The sequence below is a fragment of the Oncorhynchus nerka genome, linkage group LG10 (assembly GCF_034236695.1).
Source record: "Oncorhynchus nerka isolate Pitt River linkage group LG10, Oner_Uvic_2.0, whole genome shotgun sequence".
NCBI classification, from domain to species: Eukaryota; Metazoa; Chordata; class Actinopteri; order Salmoniformes; family Salmonidae; genus Oncorhynchus; species Oncorhynchus nerka.
In genome coordinates this window covers 14,314,535-14,338,185 of record NC_088405.1, presented here as the reverse complement: position 1 = coordinate 14,338,185, position 23,651 = coordinate 14,314,535, and the positions used below count along the sequence as shown (strand labels likewise).

The following is a 23,651-nucleotide window of genomic DNA, read 5'->3' as shown; positions in this document are numbered from 1 at the left end:
AGCAACTTGAGCAAGAGTCCCAAGTTGAAGTTTAGTCTGCAGGCTATTCCATAGGCAAGGAGCGTAACAGGAAAAGGCAGCCATACCCAACTCTGTGGAAACCACATGGGCCTCAAGTGTAATCCATGTTTGAGACCTGGTTTTAGGAATTCTAATTCTAATATTGATGAGTGATGATATATAAGAAGGTAGCTTATTCAGAAGTGCTTTATAGACAAACACGAGAGCATGTTGTTCTCGTCTCATGGACATCGAAGTCCAACCCACATTTTGATATAAAACTCAATGGTGAGTTCTGTAGCTAGCACCCGTAATAAACCTAAGTGAACAATGATAAGTAGCATCCAGCGATTTAAGTGTTGATGCCGTAGCATGCATGTAAATAATATCTCCATGATCTATAACAGACATAAAATTAGCTTTGCACAAATTGTCTTCTATTTGTATAGGACAAACATGTCCTGTTTCTATAGAGGAAGCCTACCTTGATTTTTAGCCGTTTACAAAGTTCATCAACATGCATTTTAAAAGACAGTTCATCATCCAACCATGTCACTAAGTATTTATATGCAGAGACCTGATTCATTCGAGAACCATCTAAGCTCCTAAGTGCAAGTGTATTTTCAACCAACTTTTTGAACTTATTAAAAATCATAAAATGTGGTTTCTTTGCATTTAAAAAAAGTTTCAGCTGTATAAAATACCTTTGTATTAAAATCTGTCTCCAATAGTGATAATGCTTGGTCAGCCATTGAAGCAATAGAGTACATGACATTGCCATCAGCATATAAATGAATTTGACACTTATCTCATCACCGATATTGTTCATGTAGAGAGTGAACATTAATGGACCAAGTATAAAACCTTGTGGGACCCCTTTAACCAACTCCAATGGCTCCGATTGGATGCCGTCGACTCTAACAGCCTGACTTCTATCCTTTAGATAGTCATGAAACCAACGACATGCATCCAATCCCAGTCCTATTGACGACAGTTTACCCAAAAGTATCGCTTGGTCTACAGTGTCAAAAGCTTTAGATAAATCTATGAACTAGGCGAAACAGTACTTTCTATTATCTAGGGTATTAGTAATATAATTTACAACACGTACAGTGGCCGTAATAGTACTGTGTTTAGGTCTTAAGCCAGATTGATTACTAGAAAGAGTATTGTTAACAGTTTAAAAGATTGTAGTTGCCTATTCACCAGTGACTCTAGAAGTTTAGCCAAACAGGAGAGCTTAGAGATGGGCCGGTAATTATCCAACTCACAACCATCGCCTTCCTTGAGGAGTGGTATAACAAAAGCTGTTTTCCAAGATTTAGGAATCTTTCCTACAACAAATGTTTGATTCAAAATATGCGTCACTACACCAGCAATAATAGGTGCCGCACACTTGAGTAAATATGGATCCAGTTTGTCAGCGTCAAATGATTTTTTAGAACCTATAGCAGATAGTGTAGATAAGACCTCATCTTCTGTGACTTTTTGAAAATTAAAAACTGGCTTACTGTTTTCCACATCAGCTGAAGGCCGGGGGACTGAAACAATAGACCGGTCAGGATCATGTTGGCCATTTTTTCTTTCAAAAGGAAACTAGCAGAAATAAAAATGCTTATTAAAAACATCACAAATTTCAGTTCGGTCACTGATGATCCCAGATTCCGATGTAATTTGCTTTGGCAGGGAAGTCAAGGAGTTTCCTCAAGCAGTACCATCTGACTGTAGTACCATCAGGCTGTAGTACCATCAGACTGTAGAACCACCATGCTGTAATAGCATCAGACTGGAGTACCATCAGACTGTAGTACCATCAGACTGTAGTACCATCAGACTGTAGTACCATCAGACTGGAGTATCATCAGACTGTAGTACCACCAGACTGTAATACCATCAGACTGTAGTACCATCAGACTGTAGTACCATCAGACTGGAGTACCATCAGACTGTAGTACCATCAGACTGGAGTACCATCAGACTGTAGTACCATCAGACTGTAGTACCATCAGACTGGAGTATCATCAGACTGTAGTACCACCAGACTGTAATACCATCAGACTGTAGTACCATAAGAATGTAGTAACATCAGATTGTAGTACCACCATGCTGCAGTACAATCAGACTGTAGTACCATAAGAATGTAGTAACATCAGATTGTAGTACCACCATGCTGTAGTACCATCAGACTGTAGAACCACCATGCTGTAGTACCATCAGACTGTAGAACCACCATGATGTAGTACCATCAGACTGTAGAACCACCATGATGTAGTACCATCAGACTGTAGAACCACCATGATGTAGTACCATCAGACTGTAGAACCACCATGATGTAGTACCATCAGACTGTAGAACCACCATGATGTAGTACCATCAGACTGTAGAACCACCATGATGTAGTACCATCAGACTGTAGAACCACCATGATGTAGTACCATCAGACTGTAGAACCACCATGCTGTAGTACCATCAGACTGTAGAACCACCATGATGTAGTACCATCAGACTGTAGAACCACCATGCTGTAGTACCATCAGACTGTAGAACCACCATGATGTAGTACCATCAGACTGTAGAACCACCATGATGAACCACCATGATGTCTCTTTATTTCAACAAGGAAAACAGACTGAGACCAAGCTCTCTTTTACAGCTGGGCCTTGCGTATACATGTTACACATACAGGTTAGGTACAATGATTAAGAAACTACACAAGACAAACAAAAGATCACAGATAACACAGAAAATACAGCAGCAGATTATTACATTTACACACAGGTTATTCTACTAACAGGTTATTCTACTAACAGGTTATTCTACTAACAGGTTATTCTACTAACAGGTTATTCCCCTAACAGGTTATTCCCCTAACAGGTTATTCTACTAACAGGTTATTCTACTAACAGGTTATTCTACTAATATGTTATTCTACTAACAGGTTATTCTACTAACAGGTTATTCTACTAACAGGTTATTCTACTAACAGCACAATAACTTGCATTACCCAAAACAGTTACAAGGAATACAAAAATAAAAATGCTCCAAAAAATATTTAAAATGAGCAACTTGAGCAAGAGTCCCAAGTTGAAGTTTAGTCTGCAGGCTATTCCATAGGCAAGGAGCGTAACAGGAAAAGGCAGCCATACCCAACTCTGTGGAAACCACATGGGCCTCAAGTGTAATCCATGTTTGAGACCTGGTTTTAGGAATTCTAATTCTAATATTGATGAGTGATGATATATAAGAAGGTAGCTTATTCAGAAGTGCTTTATAGACAAACACGAGAGCATGTTGTTCTCGTCTCATGGACATCGAAGTCCAACCCACATTTTGATATAAAACTCAATGGTGAGTTCTGTAGCTAGCACCCGTAATAAACCTAAGTGAACAATGATAAGTAGCATCCAGCGATTTAAGTGTTGATGCCGTAGCATGCATGTAAATAATATCTCCATGATCTATAACAGACATAAAATTAGCTTTGCACAAATTGTCTTCTATTTGTATAGGACAAACATGTCCTGTTTCTATAGAGGAAGCCTACCTTGATTTTTAGCCGTTTACAAAGTTCATCAACATGCATTTTAAAAGACAGTTCATCATCCAACCATGTCACTAAGTATTTATATGCAGAGACCTGATTCATTCGAGAACCATCTAAGCTCCTAAGTGCAAGTGTATTTTCAACCAACTTTTTGAACTTATTAAAAATCATAAAATGTGGTTTCTTTGCATTTAAAAAAAGTTTCAGCTGTATAAAATACCTTTGTATTAAAATCTGTCTCCAATAGTGATAATGCTTGGTCAGCCATTGAAGCAATAGAGTACATGACATTGCCATCAGCATATAAATGAATTTGACACTTATCTCATCACCGATATTGTTCATGTAGAGAGTGAACATTAATGGACCAAGTATAAAACCTTGTGGGACCCCTTTAACCAACTCCAATGGCTCCGATTGGATGCCGTCGACTCTAACAGCCTGACTTCTATCCTTTAGATAGTCATGAAACCAACGACATGCATCCAATCCCAGTCCTATTGACGACAGTTTACCCAAAAGTATCGCTTGGTCTACAGTGTCAAAAGCTTTAGATAAATCTATGAACTAGGCGAAACAGTACTTTCTATTATCTAGGGTATTAGTAATATAATTTACAACACGTACAGTGGCCGTAATAGTACTGTGTTTAGGTCTTAAGCCAGATTGATTACTAGAAAGAGTATTGTTAACAGTTTAAAAAGATTGTAGTTGCCTATTCACCAGTGACTCTAGAAGTTTAGCCAAACAGGAGAGCTTAGAGATGGGCCGGTAATTATCCAACTCACAACCATCGCCTTCCTTGAGGAGTGGTATAACAAAAGCTGTTTTCCAAGATTTAGGAATCTTTCCTACAACAAATGTTTGATTCAAAATATGCGTCACTACACCAGCAATAATAGGTGCCGCACACTTGAGTAAATATGGATCCAGTTTGTCAGCGTCAAATGATTTTTTAGAACCTATAGCAGATAGTGTAGATAAGACCTCATCTTCTGTGACTTTTTGAAAATTAAAAACTGGCTTACTGTTTTCCACATCAGCTGAAGGCCGGGGGACTGAAACAATAGACCGGTCAGGATCATGTTGGCCATTTTTTCTTTCAAAAGGAAACTAGCAGAAATAAAAATGCTTATTAAAAACATCACAAATTTCAGTTCGGTCACTGATGATCCCAGATTCCGATGTAATTTGCTTTGGCAGGGAAGTCAAGGAGTTTCCTCAAGCAGTACCATCTGACTGTAGTACCATCAGGCTGTAGTACCATCAGACTGTAGAACCACCATGCTGTAATAGCATCAGACTGGAGTACCATCAGACTGTAGTACCATCAGACTGTAGTACCATCAGACTGTAGTACCATCAGACTGGAGTATCATCAGACTGTAGTACCACCAGACTGTAATACCATCAGACTGTAGTACCATCAGACTGTAGTACCATCAGACTGGAGTACCATCAGACTGTAGTACCATCAGACTGGAGTACCATCAGACTGTAGTACCATCAGACTGTAGTACCATCAGACTGGAGTATCATCAGACTGTAGTACCACCAGACTGTAATACCATCAGACTGTAGTACCATAAGAATGTAGTAACATCAGATTGTAGTACCACCATGCTGCAGTACAATCAGACTGTAGTACCATAAGAATGTAATACCATCGGACTGTAGTACCACCAGACTGTAGTACCATCAGACTGTAGAACCACCATGCTGTAGTACCATCAGACTGTAGAACCACCATGATGTAGTACCAACAGACTGTAATAGCATCAGACTGGAGTACCATCAGACTGTAGTACCATAAGAATGTAATACCATCAGACTGTAGTACCACCAGACTATAGTACCATCAGACTGTAGTACCACCAGACATTCATGTCTGAGTGTTGTACAGTCTACCGTCATGTCTGAGTGTTGTACAGTCTACATTCATGTCTGAGTGTTGTACAGTCTACATTCATGTCTGAGTGTTGTACAGTCTACATTCATGTCTGAGTGTTGTACAGTCTACATTCATGTCTGAGTGTTGTACAGTCTACCATCATGTCTGAGTGTTGTACAGTCTACATTCATGTCTGAGTGTTGTACAGTCTACATTCATGTCTGAGTGTTGTACAGTCTACATTCATGTCTGAGTGTTGTACAGTCTACATTCATGTCTGAGTGTTGTACAGTCTACATTCATGTCTGAGTGTTGTACAGTCTACATTCATGTCTGAGTGTTGTACAGTCTACATTCATGTCTGAGTGTTGTACAGTCTACAGTCATGTCTGAGTGTTGTACAGTCTACATTCATGTCTGAGTGTCTACAGTCATGTGTGAAAGCTTTTGATATGAAGTAGATTGTAAGGTGTTCCAAGACGATGGCACAGAGACCGGGAGGTCCGTGGGGCGACTCACAATTGGTCTAGCGTCGTCCGGGTTAGGGAGGGTTTGGCCGGTAGGGATATCCTTGTCTCATCGTGCACCAGCGACTCCTGTGGCGGGCCGGGCGCAGTGCGTGCTAACCAAGGTTGCCAGGTGCACGGTGTTTCCTCCGACACATTGGTGCGGCTGGCTTCCGGGTTGGATGGCGCTGTGTTAAGAAGCAGTGCGGCTTGGTTGGGTTGTGTATCGGAGGACGCATGACTTTCAACCTTCGTCTCTCCCGAGCCCGTACGGGAGTTGTAGCGATGAGACAAGATAGTAGCTACTAAACAATTGGATACCACAAAATTGGGGAGAAAAAGGGGTCAAATTCAAAAAATAAATAAATAAAGAGTACATAAAAGCCCTTTTACCAAATTCAGTTTGGACATTTGGAACAGTTAGCAGGATAAAGTCCAGCGAACCAAGAGAGTACCCACCACATTTCTGAACAATAAAAATGCACAAATAAAAAGGTAGTAAACCCAAAATGGCTTTGTAAATAAAGGTATACCAGTGACTGAGCCTACGAGTGACTAGAGAAGGCCAGCCAACCCTGGTATACAAAGTGCAGTGGTGCGTAAGGGTTTTGCAGTTTAAAATAAATCTCAAAGTGCCATGGTAAAGAATGTCAATTGATCTCAAACACTGAGCGGAAGCATTCATATATAAAATATCCCCATAGTCTAGTAAAGGCATAAATGTAGCTGATACTATCCTCCTTCTGGCCTCAAAAGAAAAACAGGCCTTATTCCTAAAATAAAATCCCAATTTCAGCTTCAATTTTTTTACAAGTTGTTGAATATGCAATTTAAAAGAGAGGCCGTCATCAATTAAAATTCCCAGATATTTATATGAGGTTACAACCTCGATCTCTATATGCTTTGTGATTGGGTTACATGAACACAATCCACAGCTAGGCTATTTTTTTAAAGAAGCTATTAATCCTCTGTGTCTAAATTATAGTCCTACACCTGGTGTAGTATTCTGTAGTATTTCATTTCTTTCTGAACTGACAGCAGTAATTCTATAACTTGGCTAATTTATTTCAAGGTAATCAGAGGTACTGCAGCTCCTCCAGCACCATTGTCACAGCTTTGATTCTATTTGATTAAGATTAAGTGCCTTGCTGGAGAGATGAGAGTCGCAGGTTCATGTCTAGCAGAGAGAGGGAGAGCGATCATAGAAAGGGGATCTCATCCTAGTTCTGTGTGAGATACAGGTGTGCTTCTCTCTCTCACCACAGCACCGGTCACGCCTTGCTCTCAAACATGCCTATAATGTTGTGCAAACCGTAATCCCGGGCTGGCACAACACTAATGAATTCTTAGAATATCAGGTTGGGGCTGAAAATAGGCGTTTTCACATTATGTTTATTTTCAGGAGCAGGAGAATTAGGGACGAGGCAACTGGTCACATGATGTTTATTTTCAGGAGCAGGAGAATTAGGGACGAGGCAACTGGTCACATGATGTTTATTTTCAGGAGCAGGAGAATTAGGGACGAGGCAACTGGTCACATGATGTTTATTTTCAGGAGCAGGAGAATTAGGGACGAGGCAACTGGTCACATGATGTTTATTTTCAGGAGCAGGAGAATTAGGGACGAGGCAACTGGTCACATGATGTTTATTTTCAGGAGCAGGAGAATTAGGGACGAGGCAACTGGTCACATGATGTTTATTTTCAGGAGCAGGAGAATTAGGGACGAGGCAACTGGTCACATGATGTTTATTTTCAGGAGCAGGAGAATTAGGGACGAGGCAACTGGTCACATGATGTTTATTTTCAGGAGCAGGAGAATTAGGGATGAGGCAACTGGTCACATGATGTTTATTTTCAGGAGCAGGAGAATTAGGGACGAGGCAACTGGTCACATGATGTTTATTTTCAGGAGCAGGAGAATTAGGGATGAGGCAACTGGTCACATGATGTTTATTTTCAGGAGCAGGAGAATTAGGGATGAGGCAACTGGTCACATGATGTTTATTTTCAGGAGCAGGAGAATTAGGGATGAGGCAACTGGTCACATGATGTTTATTTTCAGGAGCAGGAGAATTAGGGATGAGGCAACTGGTCACATGATGTTTATTTTCAGGAGCAGGAGAATTAGGGACGAGGCAACTGGTCACATGATGTTTATTTTCAGGAGCAGGAGAATTAGGGACGAGGCAACTGGTCACATGATGTTTATTTTCAGGAGCAGGAGAATTAGGGACGAGGCAACTGGTCACATGATGTTTATTTTCAGGAGCAGGAGAATTAGGGACGAGGCAAACGGTCACATGATGTTTATTTTCAGGAGCAGGAGAATTAGGGACGAGGCAACTGGTCACATGATGTTTATTTTCAGGAGCAGGAGAATTAGGGACGAGGCAACTGGTCACATGATGTTTATTTTCAGGAGCAGGAGAATTAGGGATGAGGCAACTGGTCACATGATGTTTATTTTCAGGAGCAGGAGAATTAGGGATGAGGCAACTGGTCACATGATGTTTATTTTCAGGAGCAGGAGAATTAGGGATGAGGCAACGGGACTGAACTCTGATCCCTTTTATTCACATGTTTATATTGAAAACAGTCTTTTCTTTCTCAAGTCGGTACTGGATCCGGGAAAGTAGGATCCGGCTCAAATGAAGCACTGATTGTTAACGAGTTCCATCAGCATATGGGGTGATGGAGATTGACATTGCACTGATGCTCCAGCAGACCTGAGTTCAAATACTAAATTGAAATATTTCAAATACTTTGAGCCTTTGCTTGAGTCTGCCTGGGGTGCCAGATGGGTGGGGTTTGCAGTTTGGGGACATTTAAATTGGTTCGTTAGACCAGGGAAGCTCAATCGAACCCATATAAAGTATTTGAACTTATATTAAATAGTATTTGAACCCAGGTCTGTGCTACAGCACTGTCTTTCTGACACTCAGTGTGTGAACCTAACTTCACACTATTTACAAGTTAGCAAGTACATGGTGGGAACTGAGAGTGTGTCTGGAGGCTGAAGTCATATTCTGTGGAGCAGCAACAGCCTCAGAAAGCACTGAGGTTTTATCAAGAGAAGAGAAGAGAGGATATAGATGATTTCTGAAAGTCAGGAAGCATCCTTTGCCTGTCACTCATACAGGATACGTCACTCTATTCCTTTAATGCCGTTGTGAGTGTAAAGTTTACTGTTTTATTTCTCTTTTGTTTATGATCTATTTCACTTGCTTTGGCAATGTAAACATGTTTCCCATGCCAATAAAGCCTTTGAATTGAATAGTGTTTTGTGATAATGTGTGGACCACATACCCTGTAAATGGCTAAATATAATATTGTTCATGTATTCCTTTCCTGGGTGTAATTGTTTTGTTATCTGTCTAACTTTCTTGTCTATAAGTAAACTGCAAGATTTTATGCAACATGAACTAAACCTAACAGAACTAATTCCCTCCCTTGTTTTGTCACCCTCAGTGGCCAGCATCCAGAGGCTCCCGGCACTGTCTGTGATGACTGACATCAACTTCCCTATGAAGGGCCGTAAAGGCATGGTGGACTGGGCCAGGAACTCTGAGGACAAGGTGGTTATCCCCAAGGGCATCTTTCTACCACAGTCTGCAGGTAACTCAACCATGATGGTGATGGTGGTGGTGGTGGTGATGATGATGAGGATGATTATGGTGGTTAGTGGTGGTGATGATTATGATGATGATGATGATGATGATGAATATGGTGGTAGTGCTAATGATGATGATGATAATGATGATGAATATGGTGGTAGTGGTGATGATGAAGATGAGGAGGAGGTGGAGCAGGAGCAGGATAAGGAGACTCTTCTTCAGGCTGTTTAACCATGTTCTTTACTGTATTCTGAGCAGCATTTGAAACTCGTGTAGTAAGAAATTGGTTCATTTCCAAATGTCCAGTAGTCATGGCTGATTATGTGTAGTTACTTCCTCCAGAATGACCCCTTAGTTGCTCCATCATGTGACCCCACTGATCAAAATAGAATGCCTGGAGTTTGACCAACATTCTAGAATCTAGTGGTGTACAACTGTAAACCCAGCATTCCATTTCTAATGCCAGCACTAACTGGGTCATTCCTACTCTGTGCCTTATGGACATCATAACTTATGGAGGGAAAATTATATAACTGTATATATATACAAATACGATTCCATCAGAAAAAGGACATGTTTGATTTTCAGGAAAACATATTGGTCAAGCTCAGGCACCTATTTTTTTAGGTGCATTTTCCAACCTGTTAGGTGCATAACCCTAACAGGGTGGAAACTAACAGTGTGGAAATGTGGAGCAAGATTGAGCTAGCAAAATAGTGAACTTCTCTATCTAACATATTTAAAAATGTTGGGAATTTTCTCTTTAATTTAGCCTAACAGGGTGGAAATGTAATACTGGGACATACAGACTAACAACATGAAAAAATGTTTTAAAAAATAGATAAAACTGAGCGTTTATATTTATTTAGCTTTGCACCATTGTTTTCTTACTATTGAAATGGTGACACTTCCTGAATGTGGTGCCATTGTAGAATAGGGTCTTTTTCTGAAATGGAAGGGTCACTCAGATAATCTTTAATAAAATAATAATCAATACAATAATCATTATTGATGAGAGAAAATTTAACTAAGACTATAAAATAAATGAAGAAGGATTTTAAATACTTATTATTTTGTGGCTTATATTTGTCGTGGAATATGATGAATAATACCGAGGGACATCGCAAAAACACCTACGTCCCTTTCAAGATTTGTTTGTGTTTTTAAGGAAAAGGACATCCGAACTTATATTAAATTCCTTCTGGGATCCACATTTGACAGTAAATAAGAAGTGATATTTCCTGGAGACAGAAAAGGCACCTTACGGTGGGAATGACCCAGCTACAGAATGGTACCTTACGGTGGGAATGACCCAGCTACAGAATGGTACCTTACGGTGGGAATGACCCAGCTACAGAATGGTACCTTACGGTGGGAATGACCCAGCTACAGAATGGTACCTTACGGTGGGAATGACCCAGCTACAGAATGGTACCTTACGGTGGGAATGACCCAGCTACAGAATGGTACCTTACGGTGGGAATGACCCAGCTAAAGAATGGTACCTTACGGTGGGAATGACCCAGCTACAGAATGGTACCTTACGGTGGGAATGACCCAGCTACAGAATGGTACCTTACGGTGGGAATGACCCAGCTACAGAATGGCACCTTACGGTGGGAATGACCCAGCTACAGAATGGTACCTTACGGTGGGAATGGCCCAGCTACAGAAAAGGCACCTTACGGTGGGAATGACCCAGCTACAGAATGGCACCTTACGGTGGGAATGACCCAGCTACAGAATGGCACCTTACGGTGGGAATGACCCAGCTACAGAATGGCACCTTACGGTGGGAATGGCCCAGCTACAGAAAAGGCACCTTACGGTGGGAATGACCCAGCTACAGAATGGCACCTTACGGTGGGAATGACCCAGCTACAGAATGGCACCTTACGGTGGGAATGACCCAACTACAGAATGGTACCTTACGGTGGGAATGACCCAGCTACAGAAAAGGCACCTTACGGTGGGAATGACCCAGCTACAGAAAAGGCACCTTACGGTGGGAATGACCCAGCTACAGAATGGTACCTTACGGTGGGAATGACCCAGCTACAGAATGGCACCTTACGGTGGGAATGACCCAGCTACAGAAAAGGTACCTTACGGTGGGAATGACCCAGCTACAGAAAAGGTACCTTACGGTGGGAATGACCCAGCTACAGAAAAGGCACCTTACGGTGGGAATGACCCAGCTACAGAATGGCACCTTACGGTGGGAATGACCCAGCTACAGAATGGCACCTTACGGTGGGAATGACCCAGCTACAGAATGGCACCTTACGGTGGGAATGACCCAGCTACAGAATGGCACCTTACGGTGGGAATGACCCAGCTACAGAATGGCACCTTACGGTGGGAATGACCCAGCTACAGAATGGCACCTTACGGTGGGAATGACCCAGCTACAGAATGGCACCTTACGGTGGGAATGACCCAGCTACAGAATGGCACCTTACGGTGGGAATGACCCAGCTACAGAAAAGGCACCTTATGGTGGGAATGACCCAGCTACAGAAAAGGAACCTTACGGTGGGAATGACCCAGCTACAGAAAAGGAACCTTACGGTGGGAATGACCCAGCTACAGAATGGTACCTTACGGTGGGAATGACCCAGCTACAGAATGGCAACGGCAGTGATTGACAACATCTACCATGACTCTATGATAATAATTGTGTAAATGAGACCTAGCAAACGAGCAGAACCAAAGATATTGTAGTTCCCTTAATCTCAAAGTGCTTAAAGCAGTAGTGGAATGGTATCAAACACAAGGTTTCCATGATGATGCCATTTCATTCGCTCCGTTCCTGACATTATTATGAGCCGTCCTCCCCTCAGCAGCCTCCTCTGATGTTTGTATCCTGTTAACCCATGCCAGTGCAGAGCCCAGAGTGTAGTGACTGTGACAGACAATTTGGTTAACTGGCTTAATCAGTTGTGTCTGGACTGTATCAATGAGAGAAAAAATGGCAGTTGATTTTCTAACTCAATGCCGAAAACCATCTCACTCTTACTGAGTGGCCAAGAAGTTTAGCAGGGAGACCTATCCAGGTAGCCTCCCAAGTAGCACCCTAATCCCTATATAGTGCAGTACTTTTAACCAGAGCCCTATGGGCCCTATGTAGGGAATAGGGTTCCATTTGGAGCAGAGATCCAGAGAACTGCTCCAACAGGTGTCGACAGCCTCCATTTCACTGCCTTACAGCTGTGGTCACCAACCTTTTCTGAGTCAAGATCATTTTCTCAGTCAAAAAGCAAGCCGAGATCTACCGCTCAGATTCTTTTAAAAACATGACTTAAAAAACGGACCATTAACCTAATAAAAACGGTTTTGTAGGAATGAGGTTTGTGCAGTAGGCCATACACATTATCACAGCATATTGGCTATATAACTGGCCTGCCAATATTGTTATTTTCAGAACATATTAGATTTCAGTTAGTGCATTCATCTCAAGATAGCTAGGTGGGACAACCACATATCACAGGCATAGAAAGTACATTTCCCCTCAATAATGTAGCTACAAGGGGGGGCTCTGCTGAGTCAGAGCTACAGGGGGGGGCTTTGCTGTCCTAGCTTCAGGGGGAAGATGTTTCCACCATTGGGGTGCCAGAACAGAGAAGAGCTTGGATTGGGCTGAGCGGGAGCTGCACTCCCGTAGGGGTAGGAGGGCCAAGAGACCTCGGGTTGGGGTTAGAGAATAGCCTGAAGTTAGGGGGGGGGCAGTTCCTCTTGCTATTTCGTAGGGAAGTCCCATGGTCATGTAGTGGATGAGCAGGTAGGGAGGTAGGCAGGTAGGGAGGTAGGCAGGTAGGGAGGTAGGCAGGTAGGGAGGGGCAGTTCCTCTTGCTGTTCCATAGGGAAGCCCCATGGTCATGTAGTGGATGAGCAGGTAGGGAGGTAGGCAGGTAGGGAGGTAGGCAGGTAGGGAGGTAGGCAGGTAGGGGGGGGCAGTTCCTCTTGCTGTTCCATAGGGAAGCCCCATGGTCATGTAGTGGATGAGCAGGTAGGGAGGTAGGCAGGTAGGGAGGTAGGCAGGTAGGGAGGTAGGCAGGTAGGGAGGTAGGCAGGTAGGCAGGTAGGGAGGTAGGCAGGTAGGGAGGTAGGCAGGTAGGGAGGGGCAGTTCCTCTTGCTGTTCCGTAGGGAAGTCCCATGGTCATGTAGTGGATGAGAGCTTCGACTGGAAGCCAGTGGAGTGTGCGGAGGAGCGGGGTGACATGACAGCAGTTGGGAAAGTGCCTCGCATAAATGTTATTTTACAAGACTGATGGTACTGTACCTGCATCTGATGGTCATGGTGCTTTCAAGACAACTCGGGGGAACTCTGGGGAAAATAAAGAGTGCTTTTCAGGTCACAAATTCGGAGCCCTAGAAAGATGCCAGAGTTTCCGACTTGGAGTTCCAAGTTGGATGACCATTCAAAATATTTTTTCTAACCAGATATAGATTTTTTCAGAGTTCCCAGTTGTCCTGAACGCACTGAAGTCGGAAGTCTGCTATTTGTTTTGAACGTGGCATTAGTCTCAGCAGAGAGAGGGAGAGAGCAGCAGAGGGTCCTCCTCTCACGGTCCCTGATCTCTCCTTCCTTTCCTCCGGTGAGACTGACCAGAGAGAGGAGACACTGTCTTCCACCTGCTCTCTCCTTCTTTTCCTCCGGTGAGACTGACCAGAGAGAGGGGACACGGTCTTCCACCTGATCTCTCCTTCCTTTCCTCCGGTGAGACTGACCAGAGAGAAGGGACACTGTCTTCCACCTGATGGTGAAACTCGAGTCACACCGCATCTGCCTCAGGCACAAATTCATGTTGTTCCTATGACCAGAGAAAGGGAAATATTCCTCAATATTGAAATAGAGGACAAGCTGTTAATAATAATAAAAACACAGGGCTCTCGATACACATCGTTACTCATTCATTGCAGCGCAAGTGGAAGATAGGAGAAGCAAGTTTTATGCTTTGTAGTAGCGTTGAATAATAACAGTGTTGACAGTGCTGAATAAACTTAGACATGAACTCGCTCATAAAAAAAACACTTATTTGCTGTTGACAGTCTCTCTCTGGTCATTGTTTTAAGAGTTATGAAATCTCATGTAGGCTAGTATCAAACTTAGCTGTGGCCGAGGTTGTGGGAGCCGTAGGCATAATGAAATGGTTCAAAATGGGAACACTTTTCTTACCCGTATACAGGGCTTCTGAATCAAGTGCACCTACCACCCACAGGGCTTCTGAATCAAGTGCACCTACCACCCACAGGGCTTCTGAATCAAGTGCACCCACCACCCACAGGGCTTCTGAATCAAGTGCACCTCCCACCCATAGGGCTTCTGAATCAAGTGCACCTCCCACCCACAGGGCTTCTGAATCAAGTGCACCTACCACCCGCAGGGCTTCTGAATCAAGTGCACCTACCACTCACAGGGCTTCTGAATCAAGTGCACCTACCACCCACAGGGCTTCTGAATCAAGTGCACCTACCACCCACAGGGCTTCTGAATCAAGTGCACCTACCACCCACAGGGCTTCTGAATCAAGTGCACCTCCCACAAACAGCACAACACAAATACATAAAAGGAGTGCAAAGCCTTTATTTGTGGCATTTCTACAGAAGTGTCTGGTGATTGATTAGGAGCCTCTTGAAGTGACCACTGCCTTACAGGCAAAGATTCATTGGACCATCCCTTACCCTTTATCAATGGTTCATTGTTGAGGACAATTTAGCTGATTGCTGTTGGCAGTAAAGTTGTGAAGTGGCTTGTTTCGCTGCCTCCAAATAAAGCCCATCATTAAGAGTTAGTCTGTGTCTGTGGCCTGATATGTTGGTTTATGACTATCTGTTGACCCTGCGCTGTGGTGTTGTTGAGATTATTAAGGTTCATTACATCTTTCAGATGGCCAGCCCATTCATAAGACACTGTACAACCACTACCACAACTAAACTGTCCTGTAACCAACGCTGTCCAAACTGATTTCCTTCTGCCCATCAGACATGGATGGATCACCTGTTTTCATCCTGGGGACAGTCCTGTACAAGACTCTGGGACTGATGCTGCCTTCACCAAGGTAAGATGGACCATACATCTTCTCTATCAACATCTCTCTCTCTCTCTCTCGCTCTCTGTCTCTCTCTTTGTCTCTCTCTCTCTCTCTCTCTAGCACTCTGTCACTCTCTTTCTCTCTGTCACTCCTTCTCTCTCTGTCACTCCTTCTCTCTCTGTCACTCCTTCTCTCTCTGTCTCTCTCTCTCTCTCTGTCTCTGTCACTCCTCTCTCAGTCTCGCTCTCTTTCTGTCTCTCTCTCTGTCTCGTTCTCTCTGTCTCTCTCTCTGTCTCGCTCTCTCTCTCTGTCTCTCTCTCTGTCTTTCTCTCTCTCTCTCTCTGTCTCTCTCTCTCTCTGTCTCTCTCTCTCTGTCTCTCTCTCTCTGTCTCTCTCTCTGTCTCTCTCTCTCTCTCTCTCTCTCCCTCTCTCTCTCTCTCTGTCTCTCTCTGTCTCTGTCTCTCTCTCTGTCTCTCTCCTGTCTCTATCTCTGTCTCTCTCTGTCTCTCTCTGTCTCTCTCTCTCTGTCCCTCTCTGTCCTCTCTCTGTCCCTCTCTGTCTCTCTCTGTCTCTCTCTCTGTCTCTCTCTCTGTCTCTCAGCAGAGGAGAGGGAGACAGAGGGAATAAGTAGTCATTTGGGACACGGTCCAGGCGAGACAGCAGTGAGATGTAAAATATGATGTCAACTTTATTCTCTGACAAAGTGTCTGCTGCACTGCCTGAGTGTAAATCCTCCAATAGTATTTCACAGGTAGTGTAGGCTATCCAGGGAGGGTTCATAAAAGACTCCTTCCACTTTGCTTTTCCAGGAAATGGCCTCTACATTGCACTATATGTACTTGCAAAAGCTCATTTTAAGTACTGCACTATACATACTACTGTACCTACGAGGATACAAAAACCCTTCTCAAGGTACATTATATACAGTAGATCAAAAATGATGTGGAGGTAAAACAGACATATTACTCCCATGATGCATCATTCTACCAGAACATCATCAATACTTCAAAAGGAAAAATGGCATTGCTTTCTTTCAGAATATCGTAGTAGAATACAATCTTTCAGTCGTGTAATCCATAGATGACAAGCCAATTATCAAAGAATCCATCAAAGCTGATCAACTCAAGTGTCCCTGTAACTTTTCATGAATTAAAACGACAAGCTTTGCTCCCAGAATCAACAACAATTAATCTCTGCTTTCTGCTGAGGAGGATGACACCACAGCTGTGTCCCAAATCGCACCCTATTCCCTATATAATGTACTTATTTTGACCAAAGCCCTGGTCAAAAGTAGTGCACTAAATAAGGAATAGGGTACCATTCAGGAAGCATCACAAAATTGGGTTAAAATAATCATCATAATATCTGAACTCCATCCTGGTTAAATCATATTATGTTCTCATACTACAAATTAGAAGGGACAACGGATGACCAAGCAATATTTCATGGTTGGTTTATGCTTTCAAGCTGGTTTCCAATATGGTTAGTTATTCTGTTTATCAGTTTGGACATTACTGTCATTACGTATCGTCAAGGCTCTCACCCAGTTAGAGCAAGGCTGCGTATGAAATCACACCCTATTCCCTATGTAGGGCTCTGATCTAAAGTACACTTTATAGGGAATAGGGTGCCATTCGTGACACAAGCCTAGAATTTGAATCTCTTGCATTGAGTGAAAGACAAAAGGATGCCCGAGCAAAAGCTATATGAAATAATAGTGTTTAACATGATTTTTGAACGACTACCTCACCTCTGTAGCCCACACATACAATGATCTATAAGATCCCTTAGTCCAGCAGTGAGTTTCAAACACAGATTCAGCACAGATTCCATAAAAGTCCATTGATATTTTCCAATGCCTCACAAAGAAGGGCACTTAATTGGTAGATGTTTTTTAAAAGTCCATTGATATTTTCCAATGCCTCACAAAGAAGGGCACTTAATTGGTAGATGTTTTTTAAAAGTCCATTGATATTTTCCAATGCCTCACAAAGAAGGGCACTTAATTGGTAGATGTTTTTTAAAAGTCCATTGATATTTTCCAATGCCTCACAAAGAAGGGCACTTAATTGGTAGATGTTTTTTTATTTTATTAAGCAGACATTGAATATCCCTCTGAGCATGTTAAAGTTATGAATTACACTTCAGATGGTGTATCAATACATTCAGTCACTACAAATGTGATTCTAACATGTATTGGCTCAGAGGTGTGAATGCTTACGCAAATGAGATATTTATATATTTCATTTTCTGTTCATTAGCAAACATTTTCTAAATACATGTTTTCCCTTTGTCAATATGGGTTGCTATTAATGTTTCTCTCACATAATTAGTTAGCGCTAGTGTACAGTGCTGGATAGCTAGATGGTTAGCTACTGGCTACATGTTAGCTAGCTGGCTAGAGATGTTACCTACAACAACCCACAATCAGATGTATTTTCCTGTTGCACAAAGCTTGCTTTTGACAGAGTAGACAGCTTTTGCAACAAGTCCTCATACACTGAGAGGAAAACCAATAGCAGATAAGATAAAATAACACATTCAGCAATAGTATTTACCTGAAGTGAAATGCAGCCATCAGTTAGTCTCTCCTCAGAGCAGTGATCTACGCACAGGGTCCCGTTTCTGTGTTCCCGGTCTCAACTAACCCAAACAACACGGAACTCCACCCTTTCAAAGAAATGATCTTGCTATTCTTAGCTTCCTTGGGAGTGCTGCACTACAACTATACATTAGCCCACTGTAGGATGGTCCTGAAGGAAATATAGTCAAATATATATAATCCACTGATGAAATTATAGCATTAGCAGTGCAGATAGATTTCCTCTGGTCACTGATATTCTACTCTTATAAAAACCATCCATTGTTATTGTATTTCCTCTGGTCACTGATATTCTACTCTTATAAAAGCCATCCATTGTTATTGTATTTCCTCTGGTCACTGATATTCTACTCTTATAAAAGCCATCCATTGTTATTGTATTTCCTCTGGTCACTGATATTCTACTCTTATAAAAGCCATCCATTGTTATTGTATTTCCTCTGGTCACTGATATTCTACTCTTATAAAAGCCATCCATTGTTATTGTATTTCCTCTGGTCACTGATATTCTACTCTTATAAAAGCCATCCATTGATGTTGTATCTGCACTAGTTTTCTTTGTGATCCAGTCCTAAATCCATATTTGACTTAGTAATGTGGCCTGTTTATGGAAACAGCAGACAGACTGACCCAGATTGTGGTGTTCTTGCCCAGGATCAAACATCGAACCCAGTCTTTCTCTCTAGAGAGTTCCAGACGTTCTATGGAACATCTTTGGGCCCAGCTGAGAGCTCTAGAACCTTCTCCGACCCTCCCTAGAGAACTGTAGGTCAGACACTGTCAGTCAGAAACCAAAATGGCACACTATTCCCTACATTTAGCACTACTTTTGACCAGAGTCCTTTGGGCCCAGTCAAAAGTAGTGCACTATATTATAGGGAGTAGGGTGTCATTTGAACCAGTCAGTCATTGTAGTATCAGTTTGGTGGTGTCACAACCTACTGTTTTGTTTCCCCAGGAGGTAAATGAAAGAGAGAGATGAAAGAGGGAAAGGAAATGTGACATTCTCTGTTCTCCACCCCATGACACACGTTCCCTTGAAGATAAAGACAAATGAAGTGCAAAGAGGACATAGTGTAGATCTGAACCTGGAAAAGTAGAAAGGCTCCAATTAACTTCCTTTTGAGTAGTTCTCTTTCATTCTCTTTTTCTGGGGCAGTTCAGGTGAGGTGAGAAGAGAGGCAGGCTCAGAAGTGTACCAAGACCGCTTTCTACCAAGTCACCCTTTCATGAACTACAATGTATTATTATGTTTCAAAACACATTACCTCTCTAGAGAGAAAGTCATCCATTTTTATTTAACGTAGAAAAGGCCAGACCTCCAGACGTGTCTATTTTCAATCTTTTGTGATAGACCAAATGGACCATGAAATCACACCCTAAGTTGGCCCCCCAGTGCCTAAGTTGGCCCCCCAGTGCCTAATTTCTCTCCTCTCGCTCTGTCTGGGCTCCAGTTCACATGTATTTGGGTTGACTTGCTTCACGTGTGTCATGTTGTGTGTCAGGTCTTGTCCTGCAGAGCCACAGCAGGTGTGTTTGTCAAGTGCCTCACAGAGAGGTGTGACATTTTGTGTTGTTCTTTGCATTAAAGGACATTGACAATATCAGATGAACCTGAATGTGCATCAATAGTATCAACATTCTGAATGAGGGGTCATGTTGTAAACGCTCTCCCAGAGATTGTAATGCATTTGTCTGACATATACCCTTATAATAAGACAGAACATAAAGTTTAGTCATATGGTTTGTACGATTTGTGAAGCATTTATGTAGTGCTTATAAAGCCTTTATGTAGTGATCATGAAGCCATTATGAAGCTATATATAGCCTTTATAAGATGTACTTTGTTTAAAGTGGGACCGAACACACGGTATTTATGTAGCAGTGCCTAAGTGCCACAACTTCCAATCAGTGTCCATCTCATGGTGTACATCACTCTGTTTTCCACCCAGGAACCACACGGCAGTGAGCTCCAAAGTCATTGCTGTCACAGTGAGACCAGAGCCCAGGATAACAGAGTCACACCTGGAGATCGAGCTGGCTCACCTGGCCAACGTAAGGACCATTATTTTATTCATCTTTCATATTTGATCTTTCATTTGAATTCATTTGTGGGCAAGAATGACCTCCTCACAATGTAAGTACCTGCCCAAGACTCCCTCACTTCTTGAAAAGGCATACAAGCGACACAGAGAAGGCAGATGTTTAATATCCAATCAGATAATTGTGCAACCAATATATTGGACCCAGTTACATGACGGTAATCCATGTACCTGAGTCCACACTAAAACACGGTTACCAAAGTCAATTGTACAGAGAAGATACTGTATATCTGGACCTATATTCACGCAGCATCTCAGAGTACGAGTGCTGACCTAGGAACAGGTCATCCCTGTCCATATTAACCTAATTCATTTGATTATTAAAGGCAAAACTGACCCCAGATCAGCAGTGCTACTCTGAAACGCTTGATAAATACAGGCCCAGATCTGAATCAGGAGGACAAGTTGAAATATATGGGCTCTGACAATGACATGCTGCTCTGCATCACCTTGGACGACACCTCTGAACGATCGTCTTTATCTCAGAGATTAACTAAAAGGCCAGGGTTGTAAAGAGAGCTTGTCCTTGTAATTATCTGGACAGTGCCATCTCTCTCTCTCTCTCTCTCTCTCTCTCTCTCTCTCTCTCTCTCTCTCTCTCTCTCTCTCTCTCTGTCTCCTCTCTCTCCTCTCTCTCTCTGTCTCTCTCTGTCTCTCTCTCTCTCTCTCTCTCTCTCTGTCTCTCTCTCTCTCTCTCTCTCTCTCTCTCTCTCTCTCTCTCTCTCTCTCTCTCTCTCTCTCTCTCTCTCTCTCTCTCTCTCTCTCTCTCTCTCTCTCTCTCTCTGTCTCTCTCTCTCTCTCTCTCTCTCTCTCTCTCTCTCTCTCTCTCTCTCTCTCTCTCTCTCTCTCTCTCTCTCTCTCTCTCTCTCTCTCTCTCTCTGTCTCCCCTCTCTCTCTCTCTCTCTCTCTCTCTCTCTCTGTCTCTCTCTCTCTCTCTCTCTCTCTCTCTGTCTCTCTCTCTCTCTCTCTCTCTCTCTCTCTCTCTCTCTCTCTCTCTCTGTCTCTCTCTCTCTCTCTCTCTCTCTCTCTCTCTCTCTCTGTGTGTGTGTCTCTCTCTCTCTCTCTGTCTCTCTGTCTCTCTCTCTCTCTCTCTCTCTCTCTCTCTCTCTCTCCTGACACACCTGCTACACTGGGCGCCTGCAAATTAATTATCGAATCAATTACTCTACCATTGTTTGTTGGCTAATGCACTCTAAACGTGTGGCTGTAGCCATTGTTGGGTACTTCAATGCTTATTGAGGCTAAAGTGATTCAAAGTGAAACTGCCACCAATTCTCATTGGCATTTTACATTTGAACCCTGAACTGCAATCTAAAGAGGTCTTGCCATAGCCGTTAGTTTAAAGAACAATGTGTTTAGTGAGTTATTCTTGGATAATTACGGGTAGAAATGACTATCTGTGAGGCTTTGGTCATTTTGTTGTGGTTATCTAATGAGTGAAGGTTTTCAGCGTGCTCTCTTCTTCTTGGTAATGCAGGGAACCCTGAGTCCTTACTGTGCACTGTGGGATAACAGCGTCATGTAAGTGAACAAGCTTTCCTTTTTGCTGTTTTCTCCTTGCTCTTCTCTAATCCATGGTGATGCTGATGTATCTGTTATGTATAGAATTACGCTTTTGATTTCTATTGATATAAACTATATTTCTAAATGCTCTGAAGATGAAAACACTGTTTTGTCCGTCTTCTAAGAGGTTCAAGGGTGCTTACTCTTGGCAAAGTGTACTGTACGTAATTCTACTCAGAATGTCTTCAGACGATCCTATACTCTGTATGTATTAGCTTCGGGGCCGTCGTCCTCTGTAAGGGGATCTGAGGACAATTACTTCAGCAGAAAAAAACGCCTATGAAGATTCAAATCAGATGAAATGAATAAATCTTCTAAATAACATCGGGGAATTAAGTCTGGGTCTGCATCCCAAATGGCATTCTGTTCCCTTTATCGTGCACTACGTTTGACTAAAGCCTGGGCACTTTAGAGTATAGGGACGCAGTCTGACTTTTGCCTTCATTGTGCAGTACTGTTGACCAAAACCTGGGCACTTCATAGGAAATAGGGACATGACATCAGCGATCCCCTCTTATCTCACATACAGGGACATGACATCACCGATCCCCTCTTATCTCACATACAGGGACATTACATCACCGATCCCCTCTTATCTCACATACAGGGACATGACATCACCGATCCCCTCTTATCTCACATACAGGGACATTACATCACTGATCCCCTCTTATCTCACATACAGGGACATTACATCACCGATCCCCTCTTATCTCACATACAGGGACATTACATCACCGATCCCCTCTTATCTCACATACAGGGACATTACATCACCGATCCCCTATTATCTCACATACAGGGTTCCTGTATTTCATTAAGACACCTATTATCTCACATACAGGGTTCCTGTATTTCATTAAGCTACAGACACCTATTATCTCACATACAGGGTTCCTGTATTTCATTAAGCTACAGACACCTATTATCTCACATACAGGGTTCCTGTATTTCATTAAGCTACAGGCACCTATTATCTCACATACAGGGGGTTCATACAGGGTTCCTGTATTTCATTAAGCTACAGGCACCTATTATCTCACATACAGGGTTCCTGTATTTCATTAAGCTACAGACACCTATTATCTCACATACAGGGTTCCTGTATTTCATTAAGCTACAGGCACCTATTATCTCACATACAGGGTTCCTGTATTTCATTAAGCTACAGGCACCTATTATCTCACATACAGGGTTCCTGTATTTCATTAAGCTACAGGCACCTATTATCTCACATACAGGGTTCCTGTATTTCATTAAGCACCTATTATCTACAGGCACCTATTATCTCACATACAGGGTTCCTGTATTTCATTAAGCTACAGGCACCTATTATCTCACATACAGGGTTCCTGTATTTCATTAAGCTACAGGCACCTATTATCTCACATACAGGGTTCCTGTATTTCATTAAGCTACAGGCACCTATTATCTCACATACAGGGTTCCTGTATTTCATTAAGCTACAGGCACCTATTATCTCACATACAGGGTTCCTTATTTCATTCACCTATTATCTCACATACAGGGTTCCTGTATTTCATTAAGCTACAGGCACCTATTATCTCACATACAGGGTTCCTGTATTTCATTAGGGTTCCTGTATTTCAGACACCTATTATCTCACATACAGGGTTCCTGTATTTCATTAAGCTACAGGCACCTATTATCTCACATACAGGGTTCCTGTATTTCATTAAGCTACAGGCACCTATTATCTCACATACAGGGTTCCTGTATTTCATTAAGCTACAGGCACCTATTATCTCACATACAGGGTTCCTGTATTT

General features: G+C 42.5%; 1 protein-coding gene across 4 annotated transcripts in view; it reads left to right on the top strand.

The window, feature by feature from the left end:
- The window catches only part of adgrb3 (adhesion G protein-coupled receptor B3), a 251,581-nt gene that overhangs the window by 82,400 nt on the left and 145,530 nt on the right, over window positions 1-23,651 (top strand). For all 4 annotated transcript variants that reach the window (XM_065023041.1, XM_065023038.1, XM_065023039.1 and 1 more), the window contains exons 11-14: window positions 9,413-9,559; window positions 15,546-15,621; window positions 20,149-20,251; window positions 21,776-21,819. In XM_065023041.1, the coding sequence (XP_064879113.1) occupies window positions 9,413-9,559; window positions 15,546-15,621; window positions 20,149-20,251; window positions 21,776-21,819 (370 nt within the window). The remainder of the gene's footprint in view (window positions 1-9,412; window positions 9,560-15,545; window positions 15,622-20,148; window positions 20,252-21,775; window positions 21,820-23,651) is intronic.